We start from the raw sequence: 20,878 nt of genomic DNA on the forward strand, positions 1-20,878 counted from the left end.
AGTTTTACTTTGCATTTTAGAAATCTGCACATAGTAGAAAGCTACCATTATTCTCTAAGAAAGAGTAGGCGAGAATGACTTGTCACATAATTTCATTATTCAAATAAATAAAAAAGAATAAGGAAACATCCAAGCTGAAAGTCAGCCAGTCTTAATTGATAGTCTGTTGTGTTGTCTGTTTGGGGTTTGCTAGACTTGACATCTTCAAAACAATTTTTTCTTTTACTTTGTGTCTGTTTTTTTCTTCCCTAATACTCCTTTAACAGTCAGCATGGCTTATTTATTTTTTTTAGGGAACAGTTGAAAAACGTACTTGTGGCTAGTGCCTATTTTTATTTCTGTCCAAAGACAGTTGGAGTTCAGTTGTGCCCGAGAGAGACAGCTCACTTACAAAACTGTCCACACACAGAGACATGTAAAACAGCAACTAAGGCTTTTTTTCTCTGCTTTTCAATTTTCTGATTGGTTCATCATTAGCTGTTTATCATTTGGCCGACTGGACACTAATGTTTGTAACTTGAGTCTTCTGACAGAGGTGGTGTTTGTCTGTTCATTTGGAGATGAAGCAAAGGCAAAAGAATTTTTCTCTTAAATGTCAGTAGTGCCGTGTTTTTGACATTTCTTGTTGAGATATTTCAAAAGCTCTGTCTTACCAGGTAAAACTGGGAGAGGACATCAAAATCTGGAGCATTGTGCCTGCCTACACTTGAACAGCCGGGCAGTTATAAGAGATGCAAATTAGGTCACAGCAGGCAAGGATGGGTTCCCATGTGCCCCGACTCCTCTCCCACCACCCCCCCGGCCTGGCATCCTGAAAACTTTGAACCGGTCCTGAATTTGTCCAGTTTAGTTTTGTCACACGAAACCTGGGGCCTGGTTTCCAGCATTGGATCACAAACTGAAACCTGTAGGCTGCTGGCTGCATTTCCAGGGCACCACTTCGTTAGGCTTTATACCTTGCATTTTTCCTTCTTTGTTTAAATATCCAACCTGTCCAACCTGTTTGGGCTGAGCAAGCTGGTGCTAGCAAACATCTAAACGTGCCCACTCGCTGTCAACGTTTTTCTGATTTGTTAAGGAAGGTGATTAGCAACAACATCTAACCCTCCATGCACACGCGCACACACACCTTCCCTCCTCCGAGTGAACAAGGGGCACAGAAACGTTAGCCTGCTGTCGGTGACACAGCATCCCCATCCCCTTTGGGTGTTTGTTCTCCACTTCCTTCAGGGCTCTGGGATCCTTCATGGAGAGGTTGTTGGCCTTCAGGGGAGAGAGAGTTTGTATTTCCCTAAACCTGAGATTCTGTTGCATAACGGGCTGGTGGATGTGTGTGGTGTCGGCACTTCATGCCTGGTTTTCGTGCTTACATAACCAGCTCCTTCCTGTAGGAGGGCTGCTGTCCCAGTTTTACAGGCAGCAAAACTGAGGTCTGAGCACTGTGGGTCCCACCAAGATTGTAAGCTGTTCTTCCGGGCTGTCCGCCCACCCAGCACACTATTGGTAGGATAGTGTGCCATCCCTTCCCCGGAGCTGGGTTCTGTCATCCCTCAGAAGTAGAGGCCCTGTGTGTCCCACATCCACCCTGTTTGAGATAAAGGTGACCATGAACTGCTGTAGTCCTGGAGGAGGAGCTCTGTCTCCCCGTTGGGTTAGCGGGCCCTAAACAGCGTAACAAGGGGTTCCCAGGTGGCAGTGGCTTATATTTTTGCCATCACACTTCCATGCACCATAGCCATGCCCTCCTCTTTCCCGTTGGGCATGAGATGACCCTCTCAGAGGGCCCAGCCTGCATCTGTTGTTCTTATTATGAAGACCGCCGTCTCTTCCTCCTCCACAGAAGGAGGTTCTCCCGAGACTAGGCTGAGCAATGGTCTTGGTGGCCCCTGGAGTTAGGCTGGGGGTGGCTTTCATGCTGGGGTTTTAGCCACCACATAGGAGGGCATTCTCCATGGCAGGGCTGGGGATATCTTCCCTCGGAGGAAGTGGCTCTGGGCTGATGAGGCCACTTTGAAAGTGTCAACCCAGCTGGGGCTGCCTTGTTGACAACAGGCAACACAGAAGTCATTTCGGGATAGCTGAGGATGTCAGTGGGCTTCAGCTTGGGAAGAGAAGGCGTTCAATTCATCACGGTGGTGTCCCTGCCCCTGCAATTTTTATGGGCTGTCGGGTGGAGAGTGGTAGGTAACCTTCTGCCATTTCTCTGGATTCACATGAGAAGATCAGGCAAGGTGAATCCAGCCAATCCACCCCGGCATACACGAAAGAGTTCTGGTTTTAATCCCTGGGGCCTTTGGTTTGTTCTTCAAGACTGTGATTTTATTGTTTTGTTCTTTTGTTCTTTGAGATGGGGTCTTGCTGTGTCGCCTAGGGTGGCCTCAAACTCCTGGGCTCCAGCAAGTTCCCTGCCTCAGCTTCCCAAGCATGTGGGGCTACAGGTGCCACCACTGCCACACGCCAGGCTGAATCTGTGAGTCTATAAACAGGTGGTGGTGGCGGGGGAGCAGAGTGGAACCACTGAGAAATTAGTAAGATAAGCACAAGCAAAGGAGGAAAACCCAAAGTGAGTTTGGGGTGCCCTGAGTCAGACGTCTGCGGGAGTTACATAAAGGTGGGTATCTGGGGGACCTGGGCTGCCCACCAAGGCCTCTCCCCCGGATGTGAAAGTCGGGAGGGGGCACCCGTGGCAGCGGCCAGGGGAGAGGGCCTCTGTTTTCTGAGTAGAGGCCAACAGCCAGAGGGTGTGGTCCTGCGAAGCTGGCCTCAGGCCGGCAGCTTCCAGGTCAGTGGGAGGAGGAAAGGAGTGGAATTCGGGACCCAAGGTGCCCGAGGAAAGGGTTCTTCAGGCGCTGAATTGCAGCTCCGTCCATCAGCAAGGACGTGTCTACCAAGAGAGAACCCCCTAGGAGAATGAGACAGACACGCTGGGCTGAAGAGCAGTGGAGATGGCACCCCCAAAAGCGACACCCGAGAATGTGAAAACGTAGCCAGGGAGACCACTTTGAATTAAGATTCCCCAATTTGAATAGAACTGAGCTGTGCAGAGTGCCAGTCTCGGAGGTGAGGGTGCGGTGCGTGCGGGGCGGAAGTCTGCACAGGGCTCCCAGAGCAGGGCAGGAAGAGCCTCAGGTCCCAGCCTGCGGCATGGAGCTCCGCTTGGAGCCTTGCTGGCCGCGTCCGCTGCGGAAGAACACGGGCTTCCAAGGCCCTGGCGGTGGCAGAGATGAGGGTGTCCCCGAGCTCCCGGGAACCCAGAGCGGCGGTTCCCAGCACGAGACGCAGACAGAGGTGCGCGCCCTACGCCCGGCTGCGTCTCAACTTTTCCGGCTGCTGGCTGTTGGGTCAGCTCAGCTGCGTCCGCATCGGCGAGCCTCCCGCGCGCTGGGGGCGACCTGGTGCAGACAAGCGTGGCTGAATGTGACCATCCGACTTTGGGGGTGGGCACACCTGCGGCACTGCCGTTCCTCTCCGCAGGTCTCGCCCCTCCTCGAGCTCTGTCCTCTGTTGCCCGCACAGATCTTGATGGATGTTAGAGCGTCACACGACTCTCCACCCTGAACTCCCCTGCTAGGCATTTGCCACGGAAACAAACACAAATCCTTCTGGAATCAGTGGTTGGAGGTGGAGGTTTCTGGAGAGCTGTGGTGCTTGTTGATCTTACTCCCTCTCAGGTTATCACCAGGCATCACTGGGCGGGAAGCGTCTGGGTACAGGTGGGGACGAATCTGCAGCCAGGCAGCTGGAGCCTCCCGGAGCTGGCTGCACTCAGCAGGTCTCCCTGCATGCTGGGTCAGCTGACCTGCTGTGTCTGCAGGGCCCTGTGTACTGACAGCGACCTTCCTAAAAATGCCCTTCGCTGAGAGGAGCAAATAATTTGGCTCCATTAATAACCTATGAGGAAATTAAGACAGGAAAGTCAGCAGGTACAGGAAATGTCTAGAGTGCCTGAGCTTTAACCTTCATACATGAATCAGACACTGGAAGGTTTAAAGAATGCCACCTCAACTAGGTAGCACTCAGTTTGGGTCATACTGACTTGCTGAGGGTTTCCCAAGGGATTTTGCCCCCAGAAGACAGAATGTTAAATTCCCAGCTTCCTGAAGTGTTTACATGTGGCAGACTTACACAGAGAGTGTGGTTTACTGGAAGACAAGTCTGAGATTGGACAAGTGTATCCAAAAACTCAACATCCTTAGATAGTCACCAAACCCGCACACATAAAGGGCTGAAGAACCCCGCTGGCCCTGTGGTCCTCACACTTAGACAAGCGTCAGTGTCCCCTCGGGACGTGGAAACGGATCTCCACGCGCTGCCTCAGGGATCTGCATTGGTCACCGCCTTGCCCAGTGCCAGTGCTGCCAGCTGGAGGGCCCTGGTCTGGACACCACTCGCAGAGACTGGCAATGCTATCCCCTTTTTACAGGCGACCAAACAAAAGCTGAGGCAGCCTAAGTAACTGAGATCACCGCAGTTGCAGGGGGACAGAACCAGGACCTGATCTCCAGGATGCATCAAGGTCCAGAGTTCACTCCCTGGCTTCATTGTCGTTGCATGTTCTTCATCTTCTACCCCATCTTCCCACTCAACATCTCACTCAATGTCCCGCTTGCTGCTCAGCCCAAACCAGCACCTAAAGGATAGAATCTAATGACTGATGTACCTGAGAAGGGCCCACAGGCAGCTCCTGGGTTTGGGAAGGCAGGAGGGATGTGCTTTAGGACGTGGTCAGACTCCCTGGCCCGCCTTATCTGCTTTAGCCCTAATGCCTTGCTATTATGGTCCCCCACCCTTACCAAAATGTATCTTCTTGGGGGTGGGCAGTGTAGCCCAGGGCTAGAGTGCTTGCCTGGCATCTACAGGCCCTGGGTTTGTTCCCCAGCACCACAAAGTAAATAAACAAAGTGGATCTTCTCATTGTAGAAAGCAAACGATTAGATTTACAGGGAAAAAAAACTTAAGATGGGAATCAGCATCCACTTCTAAATTCAAAGAGGCCTGAAAAAGTGCTGGCTGATTTTTTTCTCATCTGTAACATTTGTGTTCTCATTTATCACTATAAAGGCCTCTGTGGTTGTTATAAAGGCCCCTGTGGCAGAAAATTTCTCTTGATTCTCGATGTGCTAACAAATTCCTTCCTCAGAACCCCCCAGTGTGGCAGGATTGTACTGAGACAAAATGCCATGCCTCTGAAGGAAAATTCCAGAATTCTATGCAGAAGCAGAAGCAAACTTTGATTTTTACATTAATCTCTCTCCACTGTGGGTAAAGGTATTACTTTGAGTGAATGTGCACAACTGAATTCTAGTAAGGGAAAAACTAACTTTTTCCTTGGCATCCGTTGTTGGAATACTTTCCCTTACACTCCCTTTGGCATAGCACTGTTTACACTCAAAACCCAAGTTTGCTCACATTCAATCCCGGTGAGATAAACCCTAAAGTGTCCTGAACCTGAGAACGTGTTCTGATGGTACTTGGAGAGAAGGACTTTGCATCTGCTTCATCCTTCTCTCCTTTGTTTGTCCATTCCATGAATCAACAGATATTTCTAGCCAGGTGAGGTGGAACATCTGTAATCAGAGGCAGGAGGATTGCCCAGAGGTCAAGGCCAGCCTGGCCTACATAGTGAGTTCAGGTCCAGCCTGAACTGCAGAGTGAGACCCTGTCTCAAAAACCAAAAAAGGAAAAGTACACGGTAGATTTGGCCTCCGCTGTGTGCTGTGAAGGAAGTAAACCGAGAGTGCACATGAGAGCCTCCGCCTAAGTGAGCTGTACAGCCTCCAGGAAGGCCTCACTGGAGGGTCGCAGGTGTGAAACCTAGCGTCGGACCAGGCCTGGGATGGCTGGAACTTCGAGGTGCAGCCCCGGGGGGCCTGCTGGATGAGTGAAAGGCCCCGGAGGGCAGGAGAGATGGTGGGAGGGCAGGTGTACCCCCGAGAGCAGGTCTGCCTGAGAACCAAGTGGGCTGAGGAGTGCTGGCTCTATGTCTGGAAGCTCACGCTGGCTGCTGTGCAGAGAATGGATAGGGGGCTGAGAGCAGAAGCGTGGCGGCCAGGGTACGGCAGTGAGGCCTCTATAGCCGTTGGTGTGTGAACTCCCCTCATTCTATCACTGGCCAGGTGGTTAGTTCTGCAAGTGGGATTCGTGGAGTGAGGAGGTACATGTGCAAAATTCCAGTCCCTGTCGGTCAGCCACTTTGCAGAAAGGTGGCTGCCAGTTTTCACTCCCGCCATCATTGCACATCCTGACACTCACCCACACCCCCTGGCCGGTCTGGAAAATGACAACATCGTTACCTGCTCAGTGCAAAGCAGAGGAGACAAGCTTTGACGGCAGTCTGAATGAGGAATCTTGGGCATCTTAGATGAAAATAAAGTAGGTAGAGCTAGGTGTGGAGGTGAACACCTGTACTCTCAGCACTCTAGGAGGCTGAAGCAGGAGGATCACAAATTTGAGGCCAGCCTGGCCAGCTCAGTGAGACTCTACCTCAAAAAATAAAAGGACTGGGCCAGGGATTTAGCTTAGTGGTTCCAGTGCCAGTCTCGAAAGTGCAAGGTCCCGAGTTCAATCCCCAGTACCAAAAAAAAATTAAAGGACTAGGGATGCTTTTTAAAACATTAACATTTCTAAAATTGGGGAGCACTGTGTGATAAATGTTGGAGAAACCTTACCAACTTTATTTACCCCAAATGTTGATATGAAGGACGGTCACAGTCACTTTAGTACTTAAAACAAGGCCATTTGTATCATTAACTTTCTCGTGGTTTTAGGTGGCCAAGAACGAAGTGATATCCTTTCCCAATAATCGGGCAAGGAGTCAAACAGCTGTCAGAGTGATCGTCTGTAATTCTTGTCCATTACCTCCCACTCCATCGTCCGCTCCACAGCATTGCTTCCCACTAAGAGGACCAAGGCTTGGCCTGAGCCTCCTTTCTGAGTCCCTGTTCTCAAAGGTCAGGCCCCATCTTCAGCAGATGGCTGTTGGGAGGCAGAGGGGCAGGGGGTTGATGCTGGAATCCGTTCCTAGAGCAGGCCAGAGAGCCCACAGCAGCATCTAGCGTTGTGCATCCACGTGCTTCGGGAAAGGGGACTCCCGTTGCAGGAGGGCACAGGTTGTGTGTGGGGATGCAGCATCCCGGCCACCTCGTCATTGCCCTGCACAGTCTCGGCGAGCATCTGTCCAACCCTCACGAGCTGCTTGGAGTCTTCATCCTGGGCCTGTGTCCTCTGAAGACGGCACAGCTAGGAGGCGGACCTGAACCACTTTTCACCGGTGTGACGGGAGAGTGCACAAGAACATTGCCGTTTTTCCCACCCTTAAGAACTTCTTGAGGGGCTGGAGGCATCATTTAGGGGTAGAGTGCTTGCAGAACATGCATGAGGCCCTGGGATCCACCCGCAGCACCACCAAAAGATAAAAATACTTTCCAAGTAAAATCATCATAAAATAATTATTTGTAAAAAGCTGCACTGCATTCCTACATCTGGCACAGTTTGACCCCACTCAGATGGTGTGACTGTCACTAGCAAAATGAATCCCTTTTTATGTTGGAAAATAAGGAAACTGGATTGGGTTGTTTATAATGCCATTCTTTTTTTCCTGTATATCTTGGCACCTTTTCTTGGGATGGTTTAGAACTTAATAAAAAGGAGAGGTCACTTACATCAGACCCTTAAACTCCCTTTTGGACCAGACACATAAATATGTTACACACGGCCATTTCTGACCACGTGGGTGTCCTCGTCGTGCAGCTGTTAGCGTTGTAGCCTGTAGCCCGCTCGTGGTGCCGTCCCGTTACTGTCACCCACACGGTCCCATGGGGAATACGGAAGGGCTTTCAGCTCTTAAGCACCCTGGGCATTTGCTGCAGCATGTCTCAGATTTGACCCCCGAGTACTTCCAAGAGACAGGAAGGACAGAGGCCTGGCTCCTGGGATCCAATCCACAACCGTAACTTGGTGGCTTCCAAGCAGTGGAACAGTTCAGGAAGGCGGGAATGCTTATTCTATAGAATCATGTGTCCTAAAATAGTACTTTTTGTCTGAGTAAGTAGAGCAGGTCACCGGGTAGTTTACTTCCAGCTCATTAATGCCAGTCAAGTTCATGAACATCTTCCAACAACAGTGAGACATTGAGTAACCCTTCTGGATGGCACTCACAGGAGCCTGAACAGAGATTCTAGGAGATTAGGAAGTTTTAAGAAGGCAGAAGCCACTGTATAAGTTGTATTCTGTGTCTCTTAACTAATGGAAATTCAGGAGTGAGGGGGTGTGTCTAGCTCAGCGACAGACCACTTGCTAACCAGCCTGAGGTCCTGGGTTCCATCCCTGGCACTGCAAAAAGAAAATTCCAATACCAGTGCTTTTAGGAATAATCCCAAAAACTTAGAAGAAATAAGGGAGCTGGATTGGCTGCTGTTCTTAACTCATATTGTGTGTATGTATATTCCTTTCAGACATATGAAGATTCACGAGAAGGATCCCAGCAGTGCTACAACTGCAGCCCCTCCATCCCCTCTGAAGCGCAGGCGGCTGTCCTCCAAGAGGAAACTGAGTCACGATGCTGAGTCAGAGAGAGAAGACCCAGCACCTGCTAAAAAGGTCCTCTCGGCTCCTGGCACCGACGTGCCTCACCATAGAACCTTTAGCAAAAATACCTCTAATCTTTATTTTCACAGTATGGGAACTTGGCAGACATCCACCCTAGGCTTTTTAACCTGTGTTTTCCCACCGTTTTTGTAAAGTGACTAAGAAAAGAATATACCTGTGCATACTTCCTCTTCGAGCACCCCCTGCTGAGCTGAGGCATGAAATGAAGAGCTTCCACAATTGTTTCCATGCTCTTTGCATTTGCTTTCAAGCTAAAATGAAAGCTTCCTTAGCTTTGGGGTCTGTCTTGTCCTCACTTTTTATCTCGTGTTTAGCAATATTAAGTACATGTTGAGTGGATGAAGGGATTGAGGGATGGGTGGGAGGGTAGGTGGGACTGGCCAGTGAGTATCGGTTGTGTGAATGGATGGACAGTCACGTTCTTAACACTCGGCCAGGGAACACAACCTTTCAGTAGACATCCCTGGACTGGTGTTGGCCGCTCCGCGGTGGAGACCACTTCACGACTTCACTTTCTGCTTTTCCCTAAGATGGTGGACGATGGACAGTCAGGTGACGTGGAGAAGACATGTGATGAAGTCTTTCACTGCCCAGTGTGTTTCAAGGAGTTTGTTTGCAAGTACGGACTGGAGAGTCACATAGAGACCCATTCAGACAACCCACTAAGGTAGGAGAGATGATGAGCTAGACCTGTGGTCTGGGAAACTTCTTCTCATTTGTTTCTTCTGGCATTTAGCCTTACATCTTTTTAGCCTGGACTCCAGTGGTTTAATGTGTGTATGAGACATTAGGAAAATAGCTAAGAAATGCCTAAGTGGGGAAGAGGTCGGCTGAGGATTGTCAGAGAGGGCGGCCGTAGTCACCAGGTCTGTTCACACACCTGATTCCTTCACTTCTAACAAGACCTGGTGGGCAGGCACCAGTAAGGCTCTCCTGTCACAGGGTAGTTTTAACGACAAACGTTTGCTCTGTACAAGGCATCGAAGCCCAAATAACTGTCGACTGTCCATGGATATGCAGTCCAGACGAACTGTTCATGTGTTTCGTGCCCGGCACAGTGGTGGGCCATACCCGGTGTTTGGACTGAACTGGACCCATAGCACGGATTCTACTGAGTGAAGAAGTTAAGTCTGTTAGGGTCTGGTAAGGCAGTGCCGAACAGAGATTTTGCTGTTCATCTCCCATTTTGGGCCTTCTCAGCTCCAGCATTTGTGACCTTCAGTAGTGCCAGGTGGAGAACATGGAGAATTTCCACCAGGATTCGAGGAGAGAGGCCTGGCTGTCTACCTTCTCTGCTAACTCTCACCAGGCAAAGTCCTGTGTTCTTGATGAACAGCAAGGTGCAGAGACTTTCCATATGGAATTGCCACATTTAAAATGTCAGTGCCATTGATTCTAAGCATTGAAAAGAACAAAGAACCACCTGGGAGACTTGAAAGTCACACACAGCTGAAGACTCATCCACGCACAGAGGGCAGATCCCTGTGCGGCTTTGGAGGATAGCCAGGGAGTACGAACTCGGGCAGCTGCTTGCTTGCATCCTGACATGCGGACTGGATTTCCTTCCTGAGGACACGTGTTGTGTTGTGACTTGGGAATGAAAAACTCTGAGCAGGCGGACAGCGTTTGTGTTAGAGGGGAAAGCCTGATTGTACACGGATTGGAGGCCACGACAAATGTCATTTATGCTTAAGCACATTCGCTTGATACTTTTCAATTGGGGGAGAGAGAATTTATGGAGAATGTAAACTGCTGGAGCCGAAGCGCTGTAAAATGTCTGCAGAACTCCTCAGTCTCGGGCTGCTGGGCTGGAAGAGGCAGGGCTGGTTGTGGGGCCCCCAGGGCTGTCTCAGCTCATGTGTGACCCTCAGTTTTCGTGTCCTTCAGATTGAAGGGAGACTGGACTGGGTGACTCCATGTTCACCACGGGGACTTGGAATCTGTCATTCTTAATCCTGTCTCTTAACTGTTTTATCTGCCACAAAAACACTTCTGGCTCCTCCTTTTGTACACCCTTTTGCTCTGAGAGATTTGGGAACTTCGGTTTTCCTTGGTGTGCCCAGCATCCCCAGGCTGTGGTGGGCGGTGAATACTGGAAGAGATCTGTAGACCAAGGACTCGCTTACAGAGGGGGCGTCACTGCCACGTGGCCGTGGATTTACCACTTGTGTCTGAGTTCCCCTGTAGACTTCACATTTTACTTTGTGAGCAAGTTCCATCTTCAGAACTACTTATTTGTCCCCTCCTAGGTAATCTGATCCTATGCGGGGAAGCTGGCTGTTGGAGGGTTTCTGCAGAGCCCATGCCTGCCTACGCCGCATGGCGTGTAGCAGTGGCAACGGAAGGTCACTGTCCTCTTGTGCGGTGCTGGTCTGCTGAGGTGTGAGATTCCTGGAGCAGCCTCTGTCCTGGCTGGATCCTCACAGGCAGGCAGATAGCAGCGGCAGGCGCACTGCACACCGGTCCCCTAGGCGGGCCGGACTTGGTAGGTGATTCGGCCACCGTGACACCCAGCTAGTGGCACAGATGGGCCGTGAGCTGAACCTCCAGCCGCCTGTACAGCTGCAGAGCAGGGGTTTCCCTCCTGGGCTCAGTACCACCCTCTGCCTGGTGAGGGGCGGCTCCTCCAAGCCTCGAAGGAGCTCGGCCTTTGCAGGCCTGCGGTGCTGGCCACGGGCGAAGGTGGGAAGAGAGGGTGGGCAGCCCTGCCCCGTGGCTCTGCCCAGCTCTCACTGCAACTCGGGGTGGGGCTGGGATCTGGAAACCGAGAGGAATGATTACAGAACACAGTTAATTCCCCTTTGCTCCTCTCTGCTCTGCTGGTCCACATAATAGCCTGCTATCAGAGGAGCCCCAGGGGCATACATGGGCCAGCGGGCTGGGCTGTGAACTGCGACAGTGGCCGGTGGGATAGACTGCTTGTTAACCCAGAACTAAAATAGACACCGACTCCATTTTCAAACCCCAAAGGCAGCAGAGCCACAGTGGGATGCTACCAGCCTAGACAGAAAGTCTGTAACTCGAAACAGCTGCTAGTTTCTCTCTCTCCTGCCCTGGCCCCTCCTAGCCCTCCCCACAAAGCTGGCGAGGCGCCTGTTGTGCCTTAAAAAAGTGTTGGAAATCCAAAGGAGTATACTCTGGGTCCGCGTTCCCCTGCTCAGCCGTGTTTCAAATTAACGCAGCGTCAGCCTCAAGTGAAAGGGAGGCGCGAGGCCACCGGCGGAGTCCGGCTCTCAGGTCAGCTGTGGCTACACCCCCTTCTGTGTGCTTCCCAGACAGGAGGCCGAGGCGGGGAAAGGGGCAGGGAGCCTTCGGGTGCGGGCACCTGAACAGGAAGCCGGGGGCGTTCACCTGCAGGTGTTGTAGCAGGCTGTGGTGGCGCACGCCTGCAATCCCAGCTGCTGGGGAGGCTGAGGCAGGAAGGTTCCAAGTTCCAGGACAACCTGGGCAACTTAGCAGTTTAAAAAGTGCTAGGATTGTAGCCCTGGCAAGTGTGAGGCCCTGGGCTCAATCCTCAGTATTACTCCACCACCCCAAACAAAAAATACCCCACAGACCCAGGGAGCAGGTGGGTGCAGAGGGAGCGTCCCTGTGTGAGCGGGCCTTGCTGGACATGGGAGGCCCTGCTCACTGCTTAGACTGGAGTAGAGCAGTAAGCTGTCCACTGCTGGGAGGACCGTCCAGGCCAGTGCTGTCAGCGGAAGTAGGATGTGAGCCCAGGCATCCTTTGAAATCTTCTAGTAGCCTCCTTTTAAAAAGCATAACACAGGCTAGGGTGGGTGCAGCTCAGTGCTGGAGCATGTGCCTGGCATGTGTGAGGCCCTGAGTTTCAGCCCTGTGCAGAAAAGAGGCAGTACGAAGGCTTCCGCCGATTATCCTACCACGGTAGTCAAAACAGACAGTCAGCATGGCTGTACACAAAGTGTCAGTGGTGCTGTTTTGCTTTCTTGCCATCATGGGGCTTGAAATCCAGTTCGTGGGGTATCGCCGCGGCCTCAGGAGCTCGGCGGCCCACAGAGCAGGGTTAGGAGCAGGGGGCAGTGGGCCTGGTGCTGTGGGGGCGACTCTTGACTGGCATCAGCCGAGAGGGCAGGCTCCAGAGGCCAAACTTGGCCTGAGTTATTGTGTAATCTTGGGTAGCTTTTTGATTAAAGGAGATGGGGTAATAAGTAATTTTGACATTATTTCAGTTAAAATGTACCCAGTGGTTGATCGAGTCGTCATTGTGATCTGACCAGGCTTGAGAAAAACAGGGATGTTTCAGCCAGAGGCCGCAGGCCGTAGGAAGGCTGCGAAGGGAAGTGCGAGGCGAAGAAGGCGCCCTGCCTCCTGGCTGGGCCTCGGGGTCGGGGTCAGGGTCTGCACGAGCAAAGCAGCTACCTCAGACCTGACCTCCGTGCACCGTGGCACTTGCTGCTCTTGCTGTGGGCTGAGGCCCCTGGCTCGGGTCACGTTATTGATCTCCGGGTCGGGTCACGTTATTGATCTCCCGGTAGTCTCTGAGGGGATTTTAACCCTTCACTCGCCTGGAGTCCTCCAGACTTTGTTAGGAGTGAGTCCATGGCGGGGGCGCCGGGGGCATGGAGGAGACGCAGGCCCTTCTCTCTCCCCTCTCTCAGCCTTGTCTGCCTGCCCAGCCCTTGCTGAGAGACCCTGAGATTCTCCGCCGCCTCGGCCTCGCTCTTGGTGAATGTCGGCCTGACCAAGGAAAGGCCTGCGGCGTCTGCCGGCCGGCATCGTGTGTCTGAGAGTGCGAGACTCAAGGCTCAGCCAAGTGGAGGCTCACTTTGTCGGCGCCAGCATCTGGGGACAGTGGGCAGAGGTCGGAGGGGAGGACGCTGGCTCCCCGCCCCTGCGCCCACTCCCCAGCGGCCCTGTGAAGCCCCAAGGCTCTGGCCCCTTTTCACACCGCTCGGAGAACCCGGCGGGCCCCTGGGCGCGGGTGGGGAGGCCTCCGGCCAGGGCTGTCACAGGGCATCTCCGCTGCTCCGGCAACTGGGCGAGATTAGTGCAGCTGTGGGTGTCAGTCCCCAGCTGGCAGGACTGGCCGAGGGGCAGGAATGTCTGCCGGGCGGGGCTCCGAGCAGGGATTGTTTGCACTCACTCCTCCTGTCTCTGGAGATGGAGCAGGAAAAATGAAGCATGAAATCCCTTTTAAGAGGAATGCCAGTCTCTCGTTTAAAACACTAATGAGCAAGGGATTCCGTGTCTGGGCGAGCAGCCTGAGCAGCCTGGGAGTCGGCCTCCTGGCAGGTGTATTTCTCAGGTTCTGCGGACCAACGGGCTGCTGGGGTGGTGGGAGTGTCACGCCGGGAATGCGCCTGGCTGAGCTGGCTCCAGGCACCAGGGCTACGATGTGCTTTGGGTCAAGCAAGGAGCTGGGGATCTGCACGTAACCGCCTGCCCTGCCCCGCCCCGCCCTGCCTGGCGTCTGTCTCCGTGACCTCAGGCCGTGGAAGTTCTGTCTGCCCCCCGTCTGGGAAACAGAGTGGACGACTTCAGAGAATGAAGGGGGTTAATCCAGTCCTGGGACCCTGAGAAATACGGCATGAGTTCTTCTGATATTATTATTAAGATCACATCTCTTTTATTTTTCTTTTTTTTTTTTTTAAACTGTTTTAAGCCTTCCAACATTCACAGGTAGGGTGTGCTGTGGCCTTTTGGTTATCCCATTCCAGGAGATTGAAGAGTCCATTTCCAGGGTTCTCCCAAGCACTGTTGAGCTGACAGAGGACACGGGAGCAGTGTGTCCTTTACTCTTTTTTTTTTGGTACCGGGGATCGAACTCGGGTCCTTGCGCTTGTGCAGCAAGCGGTGAAACCACTGAGCTAAATCCCCGGCCCTGTCATTTACTCTTTATTGTCACAAAGAACCACTTTCATCTAGTTTCACTTTTGTCAAGACTGGGAAACTGGGTGCCATTTAAATTTGAGTTGAGTCCTGACCACCCCGTGTTTTGAAATCCCGGTAAACTATGTTGAAAGGCTGATGTTCAGAAGCTGGACAGGACTTGACACCTTTAAATATTAGAGCCACGCATTACTTTGTTAGGTCACTGGGGAAACCTGAGATTCTAAAGAAATGAGTTTCCTAATGTTTGAAATTTGCCAATGTGATCTTTTGAAAATATGCTTTATGTAGTTAAAAAAAATAAAAGTAGCCGTTTCTCGCTGATTAGGGGCGGGGAGGACCACAGCGGTAAACCTTGTAGAAATACGTGGTGTGGTAAAGCCACTGGTAAAGCCATGGTGGGGCCACCTGGATGGTTCATCTCTTCAGGCCGGCTGCTTTGTTAAGCTTTTCTGTTGACTTCAGGGCTTTCCTCTTGTTCTGGAGAGTAAAGTCACCAGATGAATAAAATACTAGTATAGTAGCCACGGGGGAGCTAATCCTAAAGTTGTTCAGCCGGAAGGTTAAGGAAACAGGGAAAAAAAGCTAGATGTGGTACATGCCTGTAATCCCAGCCACTTGGGAGGCAGGAGGATTGCAAGACCCTGCTTCAAAATTAAAAATAGAAAGGGCCCCTGGGTTGATCCCTCAGTAGAGCAACAGCAGAAAACAAAAGAAGAGGGAGGAGGAAAGCCGAAAGACCGTGTCAGTGTTTTCCATTTCTGTCAATCCCACTGCTGCCGAGTTGCATAGGCACGGCCCCATCGTGGTGCACGTGAGCCCCCTTCTGAAGCGCCTCCAACTGTGGCTGCAGTCGAGGTTGGCATTTCGGGGTGGTGCTTCTCATGACAACGGTCATCTCTGATGCGAGCTGTCGGTCCTACTGTAAACCACCCACTGCCGGGCTGGCTTGGCCTGGCTCTTTCCCCCTTCTCGCTGAGTGTCCACACCACGATAGCATGTTTATCATACTGCATTTCCACCTCAACCCAGCATTAAGCTGTGTTCCTTAGCTCTCCTTTTTTGATTTTGTTGCTATTAAGCAGCACCGAGCACTTGGCAGCCTAGCAGAAGTCACGGCCAGCATGCGGCAGGATGGCGCTTGTTTGATTTTGAAGGAGGAAGGACAGGAGTGACTGAAAGGAGAACCCTTCCTGCGTGTTAGTGCGTGTGCAAACGTGCCTAGGACCGAACCCAGGCCTCTCCCATGTTAAGCAAGCGTTCTACCACGGCACTATACCCCAGCCCATCCAACCAGTCCTTACCGTGGCAGGGACTTGTGTGTCTGTCTCAAAAACTGAGAGGCACCGCTAAGCTCGGATGGAAGGCTCTTTGCGATCTTGGTCCCCACCAGCGAACCTGTGCCCACCTGTCATGCCGCCGGGAGGGGTTTCTGGGCATCGGACACCCTCCAGCCCCAGACCTCTGTGTGTCACGCCCACCCAGGACCCCTCAGTGACTGTTCAAGTGGAACTGAGGGCAGCCGGGAGAGAGGGGGTGAGCTGCAGATGGCTGCAGCTGTTCCAGAGAGCCCCCTGACTCTGCATACCTGGGCACCACAGACCCCCACTGCCCACCCCCAAGAACTGCTGGAGCCCTCGCCTAGTGATGGAGCCCCTGCCTGGGAGCAGCTCACCGGGGCAGGACCCGAGGTTGGGAGCTGGGGCATCATGGGAGCGGGCAGTGGCCACATCTGTCCAGGATTCTCAGTGCAAATTTTATCCTATAGAAATTCAGTTAATGTGTACTAGAATTAGGGTGTTTTCTGGGTGAATCATCTGTGCACTCCCTTGTGTACAGAAACTGTTTCTGTGAGCACAGTGCTTTGGAGCTCACCGGATTGCACAGCCTGCTACAAGCCGAGGTCAGGCCAGGTGTGGGTCCGTACCCATCCCTGAGCGCCTCATGGCGTCTCGCCCTAAACTGTCCCTCAGAGGTTTTTCCACTGATGAAATCAAGAGTAATCTACTCAGTATGAGTTCTTAAAAAGAGAGAAAGTTTTGTTTCTAGAAGGGGGTGTCAACAGGGTTCTGTGAGCTTCTTTAGATCCTGTAAGAGACAGTCCCCCAGATGCATGTCTCCTGCAGACAGCAAAGTTGGTTTCCATTTGGAACAGTTACCTCACTTTCCAATGTAGGGCCGTCTCACTTGCCAGATAATCGAAAGGCAGCCTGTCAAGAGTTGTAAAATTCTCCTCAGGCACACTGCATATTGCAAAATGCAGTCGACCTACAGCCCTCGCCTCTGCTGTGACCTTCTAATTGAGAGTTCTACCCCATCTAAATATTTTGCAGTCCTCCTCTCTATGAGTCCCTGGGAGTTGGGGTCCCTCAGAAATGGGAGTGAGAACAGGGCCCTGGGACTGCCCCCCTCCGATGGCCCTCACGAAGCCTGACAAACCCTCCGGGTGGACCACAGACTGACTGACCCTCCTGCCCTTGGACTGCTTCTTAGAAACCAGGCTGCCGGGTGTTCTTCCCAGGCCGTGGGAGGCCTGGCTGAGCCCCGGTCTGCCCCTGTTTCTGACTGGATTTCCATGCTGAGTTAAGGTCTGTTGACAGGCATGACATGTGGGACAAGGAGGCCGGTGCTTTTTTGTGCATTTCTTCCTTTTAACCAACCTCACAGTGTGCTTTTGGTTTCAAAGCACAGTGGGCTTTTTCAGAAGTGAAATAGCCACTGGGTATGGCAGTGCGTGCCTGTAGTCCCAGCTGCTCAGGAGGCTGAGGCAGGAGGATCATTTGAGGCCAGCCTGGGTAGCATAGCTGAGACCCTGTATTGGGGGGAGGAGTGTAACAGTGCCCAGGAGGAGAGTCCATGAACATGGAGGTGCGAAGTGCAGATCTAGACCTTACCTCAGACGCAGAAGGCTCCACAGGTGTGCAGGCTGGGAGGAAACATCGTTTCTTCCCACGCATCTCAAGATTAAACCGAAGTACTGAGGACGACTGTGAAGTTCTAGAATGGAAAAAGAGAACACACACTGGAAATCAAAACCTCACCTTTCCTGCATTTTCATGTTTACTAACATGTTCCAGGAAATCAGCTTTTCCAGATTTCTTCTTCCCTTGGCAAGATAAAATAATTGTTAAATGACGGAATAGTACCTTGAGGTTTCCCAGCATTTTCTTATCTGTTATCTGAGTTGGCCCCAAAGATCCTCATCCCAGGTGAGAAGGGAAACAGGCTTAGAGAAGGAACAGGTTACAGAGGTGAGAACGTCGTGGGCAGCGTTTTCTCCAGGGCCTCTCGCGCACTCATAGCTAAAGATGTTTCTAGATTCTAGTACTTTGTTTTTCAGGCTTGCATAACTGATAGAGTCACCGGGTATGCTCACTTTATGCCAGTTTCTAGGCCTGCCTGCTCCCTGCAGTGACCGGTAGGTCCAGGCCTGGGGTAGGATGAGGATTCTGCTTTTTGAATAAGGTCACAAGGGCATTCTCCCCTCCAGCATATTTGGGAGGTGTTATATAAGTTGTCCAAGGTCACAGTGCTAACTTCTGCGTGTGTCTGGGCTGTTAACACACACACACACACACTGCTCCCAAAGCCTTCCGTGAGACACAGAACTTGTGATTAGTGCTGGGAAATCTTGCCGTGTGTTATTGAGCACCTACTACTGTGGAACTTCATGATACAGGAACAAAGCACGTGTTTGGTACAAATGCATCTTCTGTGGTATTTCAATCCAGGGTTGGTTGAATCCGTAGATGCACAACCTGTACATACGGAGGACCCAGCTGCCCAGTTGATTCTTGTTATCCGTGTTAGTTGGGTTCTGTAAGTCACTGTAAACCCAGAATTAGCAAACACTGAGTCATTGCTCCCCTGGAAAATGTGGGGTTCAGTTCCTCAGTACCTCTCATCACTTTTCCATCAGTTATTCAGTATCTAAGCTTGTTGTATGTATGTTTCTTTTTTGTTTGCTTGCTTTCTTGTTTTGTTTCGTTTTTGAGACATGGTTTTTCGTGTCATTCAGGCTGAACTCACCGTCCTCCTGCCTTGGCTTTAGGAATACTAGGATTACAGGCATGTGTCACCATGCCCAGTTTTGTGTTTCTGTGTAGTCACCTTATTTCGTGTGCTATCGATTCATTGACATTGAGCTCACAGCCATCCCCAGTGTAACTCCTGCCTGAACAGAGCCTTTCTGATACACCATTTTCTCGGTACAGCCCCCATAACCCCTATGCTCAGAAGCGGACGGCACTTGAGCTCAGTCGCCTGCAAGTGTGCAGCATGGGCTGGGACGTGTTCCAGCCAGAAAAGCCCAGGGTGGCCGTGTCCATGCTGCTTCCCAGCTGAACTCCCGTCTCCTTGCTAGGACTTAGACCTCCGGGCCCTGAGAAAAGGAACGGTTCCTGTGGTTTGGACTCTGTCCACTAGGACACACCTGCCTTGGGGGTACAATCCACACCATCTGAGCCCACGGCTCACACACTTCCAGGCCCTGAGGTCTTCTGCTGAATCCAGCCCTTCGCTGGGGCTTTGGCCACAGCTGGGGAGCTCAGCAAACTCCCCCCTAAAAGAGTGCTATTTTGGGTGGCTTGTGGGAAGCCGGTATTCTAAACGCAGTTGCATGTTGACAGGAGGTATCCCCAGTTACCAGAGTGGAGAAGAGAGGTGGACACACAAAGGGACTGTATCCCGCAGCACCCCACCACGCCTGATAAAGCAGCACATACTTGACACTTCTCTCTTTCAGCACCTCAGCGAAGCGCGCTCAGCTGCCTTGTGGGTGATTTCATTATCTCTTTGTTTCCAGAGAAGAATGTCAACCAAAAAAAAGCTTCCATTAAAGCCCATCCATGTAGATGGGTGTGCATTGCTCTACCTCTCTGTGGAGCAGTGGTAGTAAGGGTGCACGTGGCAGGGTGCTCGGTGCACGGCTCCTGCCGGCCAGGCGACACACTGCAGTGCCCTGCCTCGTGTGAGCCCAGGACGGCAGGTGGATGTGGATGAGGAGCTTTAATGGCCGCCTGTGGAGCTGGTGGCTTATTTAGAGCAGGTCTAGGGGATGCTGATGAGTACCGCACCGTCTTTCAAATGGCTCTCAGCGAAGACTGGGTGCTGGCGCTGCTGGGAAGAGTGGAGGCTGTTTCATAACAGCATTCTAGGATGTCAAAGTCCGTCTCTAAAGAAGGGCCGAGACTTTTTTCCTTTTTTGAAGTGTTGTGGTTTCTCAGTAGAGGTCATCTGTGGGACTCTCGCCAGGAAGGGACGCAGCCTTGTGGTGGGCGAGGACGGGAGCAGGCCCTTGGCCCCAGCTGCCTCCTGCCCGGTAACCTCGTCACACCGATTAGCATCGCGGGGCCTGCGTGTTTTCATCTCATCTGTGAGATGAGGCTGGTGACGCCCACGGCAGGGCCTCAGCTTACTGTGGGTTTAAGGTGTGGGAAGTGCAGACGTTTTTCAGATAATGATAGTGATAATGTCAGAATTTAATACGCAGGCATGGTACTTGCTACCAGTTTGGTAGAGTCATTTAATTATCTTACCTGTATCAGATGCCAGGCTTGCTGACGTGATCGCTCTAGGTGCTGCAGAAGTGTCTGCTTCATTGCCTTTTAAACATTTTGCAATGACTAAATCCAGTGAGCTGGGGGAAGGAGAAAAACCTGAGATGACCACATGTCTGGTCACAGCGCGGGTCCTCAGTGGTGGCTCCGGGGTTCATGCACAGACTTCAGACGTTTGGTCCTAGGTTCATTTCTTTCTGCCTGCAAAGATTTGGTGTCCAGAGTTGGCAGAATATCATTTACAAAGCAAATTAAAGGGAAGTTTTTTTGGCGTTAACTACGAGCACACTGGCTTCCTGATGTCTTATTTTCATTTGGTTGAAATGAAGCAGCAAAAACTATACTAAACCTAGCAGACAAACAAGTGGAAACCCTGACTGGGCCACCGCCTTGAATCTTTGTCTCTCCCTTCTCCTAGATGTGACATTTGCTGTGTCACCTTTCGAACACATCGAGGACTGCTGCGTCACAACGCCCTTGTCCACAAACAGCTTCCCAGGGATGCGATGGGAAGACCTTTCATCCAGAACAACCCTTCAATTCCCGCTGGCTTCCATGACTTAGGCTTCATGGACTTCTCCTGTAGGAGGTTTCCTCGCATTTCTCAGGTATGCTGACTGGTTCAAGGCACTCAGCTGGACTAAACTCCCTCACCCTGCAGTTCCCTTTCCTTAAAATGTGATCGATTGAGTTTTCTCTTTTTTATAACCCCCTCTCTTAAAATTGAACTTGGAGCCAGATGTGGTGACACACACCTGTAATCCCAGCACACTGGAAGGCTGAGGCCGAAGGGTCACAAGTTTGAGCACAGCATAAGCAACTTAGTGAGACCCTGTCTCAGAATTAGAAAAAAAATGAGGAAG

General features: G+C 51.7%; 1 protein-coding gene and 1 long non-coding RNA gene across 13 annotated transcripts in view; one reads left to right on the plus strand and one right to left on the minus strand.

Moving 5' to 3' along the window:
* Window positions 1–20,878, plus strand: part of Rreb1 (ras responsive element binding protein 1) — a 170,011-nt gene that overhangs the window by 131,135 nt on the left and 17,998 nt on the right. For all 12 annotated transcript variants that reach the window (XM_087181152.1, XM_087181159.1, XM_087181160.1 and 9 more), the window contains 3 exons: window positions 8,454–8,598; window positions 9,138–9,274; window positions 20,434–20,623. In XM_087181152.1, the coding sequence (XP_087037278.1) occupies window positions 8,454–8,598; window positions 9,138–9,274; window positions 20,434–20,623 (472 nt within the window). The remainder of the gene's footprint in view (window positions 1–8,453; window positions 8,599–9,137; window positions 9,275–20,433; window positions 20,624–20,878) is intronic.
* On the minus strand, window positions 14,360–18,694 carry LOC147826175 (uncharacterized). Its single transcript, XR_015439086.1, has 3 exons — window positions 17,604–18,694; window positions 17,352–17,454; window positions 14,360–14,937 (listed from the first exon to the last, which is right to left on the minus strand). It is a non-coding gene; the product is annotated as an uncharacterized LOC147826175 (long non-coding RNA).

This window comes from Heterocephalus glaber, unplaced genomic scaffold (assembly GCF_053883595.1).
Source record: "Heterocephalus glaber isolate CG9 unplaced genomic scaffold, H.glaber_assembly_v1.0 deba00001472, whole genome shotgun sequence".
Taxonomy (NCBI): Eukaryota; Metazoa; Chordata; class Mammalia; order Rodentia; family Bathyergidae; genus Heterocephalus; species Heterocephalus glaber.